At 47.3% G+C, this 8,614-nt stretch overlaps 1 protein-coding gene across 1 annotated transcript; it reads left to right on the plus strand.

The window, feature by feature from the left end:
• Positions 1-6,276: 6,276 nt before the first annotated feature.
• On the plus strand, positions 6,277-8,296 carry LOC119106957 (apolipoprotein D-like). The gene is made up of 2 exons (XM_037230302.1): positions 6,277-6,392; positions 7,756-8,296. Exons 1-2 carry the CDS (start codon positions 6,291-6,293, stop codon positions 8,194-8,196), a joined length of 543 nt encoding a protein of 180 aa, XP_037086197.1. The 5' UTR covers positions 6,277-6,290; the 3' UTR covers positions 8,197-8,296.
• Positions 8,297-8,614: the final 318 nt, after the last annotated feature.

An 8,614-nucleotide genomic window follows, 5' to 3' on the forward strand; every position in this document is an offset into this window, starting at 1 on the left:
GTAGTCTTTCTTAAAATTTCGCTGTCCTTTTGCATAGCGCATAAAAACATCATCGAGCAAAGCCGTGACTGGCTCTCTTTTCTCATCGGTTTTAAGTTACGCGTTCGTATAACCGGATTAACAACAACAATCACGGGAAAGAATAACCAACACAAAGAGCAGCGGGGGACGCCGATCTGGCGATCACAGGGTTTGACCTACAACCACTCCTGGGGGCTGATCACGTCATAGCTGTAAGAAGAACGCGATGAATCACATTAGCGTAATCGTGTCTTCCCCGAGCTGAATGCCTATGTATTCTGAAGTGCAGTTCACCCGTTCGAGTACAGAAACGAAACCTTCATATATTCCAAAGACTATGTCGTAATCCCAGTTCAATTAGGTGATTTGGTTAACCCCATTCTGGTTAAGGGTGGTAGGCTTTTGTCTCTTCGGCTTAACAGGATCAGTGTACAAAACAGGAAATGTTAGAGCTCTCAATGGGGTAACGGCGTTGCAAGAGCACTGAAAACGTATGGTGTTGTCTTTGTCAAATTTGCCACATGTCTCAACCGATCTCAACGCAACCATCCCATGTTGGCACACCATTGTTTTAGAAGCCTTATGTAGGCGCGAAATTTCATGCTTTGAACGGTCATGGTCAATCAGAGTATTGCTGATAAATGTTTACAACGTCGAGAAGAACGCGTAAGACCGATGGGCAGTGATACATAAAAGCGTTGTGTGTCCCACGTTTTTATTGTTTGTTCTTGCAATACGTGTCCATTTACTTCAGATTGTTTTTTCAGGATGCTCTTTAGGGATATCTCGTTATCATCTACGGATTGTTTCGTTACATGGAGATAATCTCCCGTTTGCGAAAATTGCTCTTCTGTGCGGCTTCTGAATTGAATACACAAATAGCTGCATCCGCTCACTAAGGTGTTCCAGCTTTTGTCACCGACCGTATCGGGTAAGCAGTGTCTGAAATTTGGGCCTCTCTTAGTGCTTTTAGCCCCAAGACATTTTGTTCTCCACAAATACACACTGGAAGGAAGGTAAAAAATTGTTCTCTGTGAGCGACGTCAGATGAAGGCAAGCTGTTACTGCAACTTCAACAGTATCACGCATCACACTCACGACTGAACGAGGAACACAGCTTGCGGGTTACAGCCGAATCTCTCTACCATCTCACACACAATCTTTCCTTGCAATGCATTCAGTGCCTAGGTCTGTTGCCGCTCACCGGCGCATGTTTAACCCACCTACCGTCCGACACCGACGCGCTTATACACCGGACCCGAGCCCGCACCCAAAACAACGCTCGCTTAGGTACGCGGAAAACCATGGCTCTGCGAGTCTCAGGCTCTTGGGGAGGATTTAGCATTGAAGAGAAGGCATATTCTCCACCAAGAAATCCGAGCTGAATAATCCGGAACCTAATATATAAGAAAGTAAATCCGAGCATTCCTAGCAGCGTGCTCGGCGGCATTTTTGCGTCTTAGCTGAAACACTATTCAAACCGCGTACGGGGAACATCTCCGTCACTAATGAAAAGCTGGACAACTGGACAACTGGGCAACACTTTGGTTTTGTTTTTTTCTCACATGTAATGATCATTGTGGTGCACTACGGGAATGGGCTGTTATATGCTATTGTTTGTTCGTGCCTGTAAATAAAGAAATACCCTTAAATGACGGGGGAAAAGCTCGGATCACTGTGATAAAAACGACTGCGAAGAAATGTCCAATGATGTTTCAGGTTTTGCAGTCTCCAACAATACCGCGCCGCGTTTGCTAGGGCCTAACGTTGTTGTAATTACGTTGGCAACATCAAAATACTGCAGCAATGGCAAGAGCAGCATTGAACCATCTGGACAGTTGAAGGCTCAGAACCGGAATGTGTTACAATGGTTTTGTTGCACCTAAACCTGCTTGATCTACACTTGGCACTAAAGCTAAGCGAAGCTGAACTAAAGATAAAAGTCAGGTCAGGTGAGTTGGAAAGTGAAGATAAAAGCTACTTGGGGACGAATCTTGGCTTTTTGATAATGGGAAAACTCTATGAATAAACGGTTAAGCTATATTCCAAACCAGTATGCGTTCAAAAAACTCCGATTTGATTGCTGATTTTGTTCCTGATCCGCACGCGTTTAATACTCATGTGTCTGCCGCTTACGGACATCCCGTTTCATGCGTTGAGTGAATATCCTTAGCAATCACACCTTAAAAGGAGTACCCCACATTTGTATGGGTTCGAACTAAAATAGTCATTTTGAAGGTTATTCAGTGTCCCCTTTAGACTCAAAGGGAGTGCCATTCCTTTGGGGAAATTTTAAAAACATTTTCTAGTGAAACGTCAGGACCAAATATGTCTTATAATAGCGCTGAGTGGTGCCACTGCAACACCGTCAAGGTGTAATACGGATATCAATTTTATCATTTTGGAATCCAAGTCACGCTGTCAACGGTCTGTAAAGCACTACGCTTTTTTCTAGAGTCACGGCCGTTGTCATGAAAACCGCCGTGGTAAACGTCATAGTGGAGAGATCAAAGCCATTGCATAATATCTCGTTGAGCTTGCGGGAGAATAGCCTGATGTTCGGATGACTTTATTTGTCAGCCGAGTATTTCAGGGTTTTGAAGCATTTATTACATCAACATTTTAACAAATTAGTGTTGTGCAAACAGTACGGAGCACACACATGGCGAAAGCAATGCAAATGAAATGCATGACTTTCATAGAGGTCAGCAGGATGTCCAGTAACGTTTCTCTTGCAGCAGCGGCTACCTTAAATCAAATTTCTTAACTATACAGAAATATTGCGAGAAAAGTGGTATTGCTGATGAAATCGTACCCATCTCATCCAACAGCAAGTAAAAGGTCCCAAAAAGGCATGCTCCCTTCAAAACCCCTTGTTTTGTTTAACTTGACGCCCGCAAACTTGTGCAGAATATTTCTTACACCAAATTTTTTGTCAGCGGGGCAAGCAAGACGCCATATATACATTATTTGAATACTGTCACCTCGTTGGCCATGCAGTGCTTTATGCCAAGCAAAATATTATATTCAAGTTAGTTGTGTTTGATGTATGCCAGCACGATTTCTGGCATTAAAGGATGTCTGTTGGTCCTCAACCAATGTTATGTGTTCAGCGCAACTGTCGAACACAAATCACGTTTTGCGCTATATCATAGAGGGGTTTGGGCAGTGCTACGAGTTATGACAGAAATAAGACTGGAAATCGGATAACTTTAGAAAAGCGCCACAACCAAGGATGTGCATGCAAGCAAACAATATAAAAATATGCAAAAATGCAAGTGCACCAATTTATACCACAAAAACACGCGCGCTTAAAAATATTTGGGTTTATCAACAACGCACCTTTAAGCACGACACGCCACCGGCAAGCTGAAGTCTTACAAGTAAGTCAGCCCTTTCGCTATGGTGGCAGCTCGGCACGGCCAGTTTGGCAGCCACTCTGACGTCATACAAATGTTCCATCACACAATCAAACGACTGACAGTCGGGCAGTCGGTGACAATCTTCTTTAAACTTTTGGCGCGCTCTCAGCCTGCATCAGCTAAAGTGGGGTATGTAATGTAAGCACGTCTTCTAATGTAATCACGTCTCCTCAACGTCGCGGTTATCTCTGCGTTCCAGTACAGTGGCCAGTGGTACGAGACAGCGCGGTACCGTCAGCGCGACGACTCCGGGTACACCTGTGGCCAGGCCAGCTACACCCTCCCCTCCGACGACGCCGGATTCCTCCGGTGCAGCAACGTGGCCAAGTGGACGAACAGCAGCCTGTACCGCACCTCCGTCACCGCCCGCGCAGACAACCCGGCCCACCCGGCCGACATCACCGTCCGGTCCGGCTGGACCGTCATCCGAAAGTACAAGATCGTCCGCACCGACTACGTGCAGTCGGCACTCATCCACACGTGCCACAGTGTGCTGGCGGTGCTGGGCGTGGAGTATGCGTGGGTCCTCTCCCGCACGCCGCAGCTGGACAAGAGCGTGGTGGATGAGGACATCCAGGTGCTGGCGGACACCGGGTCCAACACGAGCCTGTTATCGATGACGTCGCAGGACTGCGGCAGCTTCTTCTGAGATGCCGCAATGGAGGATCGAGCGGTGACATATAAAGCCTCGGGATCTAGCCTTGAGGCTCTCATGCCTCAAAGCCACCTGGGGTCCGTGCTGAGCATGTCATCAACGCATTGGAAGAATTGTTAGAGGATACAGGGCTTGGGTATTGTGCTTTGGGGAAGATTGCTTCCGTGCTTTCCGATGCCCGCGGGTTTCACTGACTCGGCTTCCACCAATGCGGTAAAGACGATTACTCTAACGTTTCAGTCGTTGGAATATTCGATAGCTGCAGATTGATCAATTTGATTGTGATTCTACTGCCGTAATGAAATTATCTGTAAACATTACAAGCAACGGGACAACGGCCAATTTTAACGTAGAGATGAAATCGCATGATTCCTTCAGCTGCGGTAATCCCGGAAATTGTGTACTGACCCATTAAACAATGCAGTATCAGTGCGAATTTAGATGCATTAGCTTCCAGTCATCGTACATTTGAAAACAAAATTAAGCATGCGCCATGAATGTCATTCCAACCTTCGCTGACTACGGGCATTCCGTTAAATGCCAGATTATGAAAAATGATCTGGGGGCGTGGCAAATTATGACGAATCTTGACTCTATTATGCGCCGCTGCACCAGCATTACGGATCAGAGCACCACGCTCACCGACATTACGGATCAGAGCACCACACTCACCGACATTACGGATCAGAGCACGACGCTCACCGACATTACGGATCAGAGCACCACGCTCGCTGACCCATAACATAGCGTTTCCGGTTATGCGTTCCCGATGTAATGAGGCAAAAAAGATGTCTGAATCAAATCTAGCACAACATGAGACCAGGAAATTACTTATAGTCATACATGTTCGCCAGAGGTCACTGACCTTATCTGACCCCAGGGCGCCGGGACTTGACGCATCGCACCCTGGACTTGATGTCAATTATTAGCAGCAACACGCCGGTAATTGTGTTTCGCTTACATGCCGTTCTCTTCGTTGCCTGATGCATCCAAGCTGTTCGTTTCACATATCATATAACACTGCCGTCCAAAGATAAAACACCATATGTTCATTTCTGGCCATTTTGCGTGGTTATGTAATGTGATTCTTCTTCCTATGCTGAATTCGGGTATTATGTCCAATAGTTCATATTTTCACAAAATTTTAGCGAAAAGAAACGGCTAAAAGTTTATGAAAACTTCAACTGATGGCTTATATAACCGAATTCAGCATGAGTAGACGGATCAGATAAAAGTAAAACACGCAAAATGACCAAAAATTAACACATGGGGTTTTACTTTTGGGCGGCAGAACAAGCGGGTAATTCTGCGGCTCGCCAAACTGGCAGTTTCATGCTGTCATTAATGTTCAGCACAGTGCTTTTCCTGACGGAAAACTACGGCTCCACGGCGTCAGGTAAGCCCACTCAAGGTCACTAACTTGGCTTGCCCTTTGAAAAACACATCTAATCAAGCCAAAAACACGTCTAATCAAGCCTGTTGATTGAAATTTCACCGAAATCCGCGGTTCCTTACAAAGTCTGTGCATTATGCATACGGAACCACGAAAAAAACAGCTGACACCTCACACAAGTCATCGAAAATGACCCTATTCCTTCGAGGTCTGAAATGACACGAAGACTTAATTGGTCTCAAAATGTGAGGCGTAAGTTTTGGCCCCACCAATGAAAGGCAGCGGCGCGCTGTCATGCGCTACTTTTCCGCTAAAGCGGGGTGGTGTCTATTTGGACACACGTGGTAAGGGGCGGCTTAAGGCCGTGGGCTTGTCCCGCTTCTGAGCGGAACACGGTGCGGTGCATTGGTCCAACTGAAATAACAGCCGAAAATCGACTCCTCATTTTCTGTTCGTGCACTGACATTGTTCAGGATTCTCTTTGGCGGGAGAGAACTCGCTATGGGTGCAGCAACCTTATTGAACTTAAGCATCGGCTTTACTAGCCTGCTCTGTCGCCCCTGAAAGTTGTCATGCTCGCGACCATATGAATAGCCCGTATGCACACTCTCAGAGCGTCCAGACTCCTTGTCAGTAGGCACAAGGTTACATGGCTCTTTACCGCGCGCTTCCTTGGGATTTTTCCCACGACGAGGCGACTTACATAAGCGCGTGTGCTATCAGTATCCGCCAGCTCACTGGCCATATAAAACGCCGGCTGATGTTGGAGGGGCCTCCGTCTGTGTTGGTGCCTATCTGGATGACCATGATGAAGTCTCTTCTGCTGTTCGCCTCTGTAGTGGCCGTCTCTTTGGCCAAGTGTCCCGACCTCAAATCTCTGGACGAATTCGACGCCACGCAGGTGCGGGGAAGGGTGTTTCGCTTGGCAGCAGGGCGCTAAACTAAGCGTGTGCCGTACTTCTGTTGCTAAAGGCGATGCATGCCTTTGTGTGCATGTCTATGCGCTGTGATAATGCATTTCTGCGAAAAAGATTGAGACGAGATGTTAGTATCACAAATGGAAAAATTGTTCAAGCTATCCTTCTCGTCTGATGTGTCAGTATGTACAACGCGTCTCGGCCAGTGAGCTCTATCTGGTGTTGTTAGGTTTTGTGGAGTTAGGTGTTGTGAAGCCTTGTCGTAGCTAGGTGTTGTGGAGCCTTGAGAAACATTACGTGATTCTTGGCTGTCAGTCATCTGTGCGTCACAAGCCGAGTTATCTCCTTGGAATTTCTGGCATTTGAAGCAGAGCATTGTTGATTGCGAGTCCAGTACTCTACTGAACTGTCTTTCCAGGTTATCTCAGTTGGCGGCGCACTGGATCCGCAATCAAAAATACTCTGGCATTGACCTCCATGGAATGCCAGCTATTCCATGGAGGTAATTTTGGTCGTAAAGCTTACATGGCTGATGGCACAAAATCATCCTCTAGCCTCTCTCAGTAAACGGTGTTGCCTGGTGGAAGCCGAAGGCTTATCTGTCCAAATCGCTGTACGCATTCTAATACGGTAGACGAGGGCGATAGTCGGTACAATGATTATATCCCATCGAACATGTCCAGAGTGATACAACATGCAGATGTGCAGGAATATGGGTAGCATGCAGCATTTTCCACGCGCTGTCATCCCGATGTGAGCCACCGGTGCCTCCCTCAACAAAGCAATCACAACACGGTGGAAAACGCGGAAATATTTCACGTTTGACTTTTCGCTTCAATATCGCTTTGACCACAATTCCGTGAAACGTCCATTTAAAGGTTGTGTGACGGTTCCTGGCCAGGTCATATGATTCAGTACGTTTTGTACTCAAAACTTTGTTTCTATATTTATTTTCTGACACCAAAGAATCAGAACAAATGCCAAAAACCTCTTTGTAAACACACTGCCACCAACACAAATTTCGATGTAACGCGGCGAGATTGCTTCTTACTTATCATGAGCGTCTGATCACATTATTTTTATACAGAACACTATGCACGTCATTGTAAGCCCTTTCATCGAGTGAAAACGACTGCAATGACCATATTAACCCCAGGAGCTATGGCGTAGCCGGCTGTCGAACCCTGGTCCTCTGTTGGGGCCAGGTTTGCTAACCACTCAGTCGTTACATTACGGTCGCTGCGTTTTGAATTCGTTATCCTTAAACGCTACAAAGCTGAAAGCGAAGCTGAGCACCTTACGCGTTGCGTTGGCCCCATACATAATTTGTTCCTCTGCGTGTTGCAGTACACCGGCCAGTGGTACGAGATCTCGCGGTACCCCCTGATCGGGGAACTCGGCGAGACCTGCGTCCAGACCAACTACACCCTGAAAGAGGACGGCACCATCCGGCTGGAGAACCGCGGGAAGAAGCCGGACGGCAGCATAGACTCCATCATGGCCACCGCCACCGTCAAGGACCCGGCGCACCCGGCCTCCCTCAGCGTCGTCTTCGACGAGGGCTTCCGCGGCAGCTACAACGTCATCCGCACCGATTACACGCAGTCGGCGCTCGTTTACGCCTGCGACAGCTTGCTCGGCTTCAACGTGGAGTATGCTTGGATCCTGTCCCGGACGGCCGAGCTGGACCAGAGCACGCAGGACGAGTATGTGAAGCTGATGGCCGATGCCGGCTCCGCCACCAACAAGCTGACGGTTACGCCGCAGGACTGCGGCAGTGTTTTTTAGGCCGGCCGGTGTCTGTTGGCACTCAGGCAGCCGACGTTGGTCTATCGGGTGTGTTGCTTGATTTGATTTAGATACAATACACATAATGCACTTAATGGTACTCACGTGTCATTTTTGAACGCATAGTGTTTGGACGATTTTTTACGTGCAGAAGCTATTTGGAGATGATGAAGAAGAAGAATATGCAATCTAGATCTTGTTACAGGTCACGCATGCATGTCTAGAACTGAGACAAACTAGGGTTGGAGACTGAGTAGAGAAAGAGACTCTGCTGTTAACAAACTCTTCGTGCGCAGATGTACGGATGATATGGACGCGCCCGGGTGGCCGGTTGAATACTCTTCGTAGGAGTCAGTTGACCTCCCCCCAATAAATATCATACAGTGAGAGAGCTAGAGATGCAAAATTTACGGGGTGT

This window comes from Pollicipes pollicipes, unplaced genomic scaffold, assembly GCF_011947565.3.
Source record: "Pollicipes pollicipes isolate AB1234 unplaced genomic scaffold, Ppol_2.1 Scaffold_647;HRSCAF=738_pilon_pilon_pilon, whole genome shotgun sequence".
NCBI lineage: Eukaryota > Metazoa > Arthropoda > Thecostraca > Pollicipedomorpha > Pollicipedidae > Pollicipes > Pollicipes pollicipes.

What these genes read in the sequence shown, in the direction of transcription:
- LOC119106957 (XM_037230302.1), top strand. Translation starts at nt 6,291, where the DNA reads ATGACCATGATGAAGTCTCTTCTGCTGTTCGCCTCTGTAGTGGCCGTC. An exon ending in ACGAATTCGACGCCACGCAG is followed by an intron (nt 6,393 to 7,755) that starts GTGCGGGGAAGG and finishes TGCGTGTTGCAG; the next exon opens with TACACCGGCCAGTGGTACGA.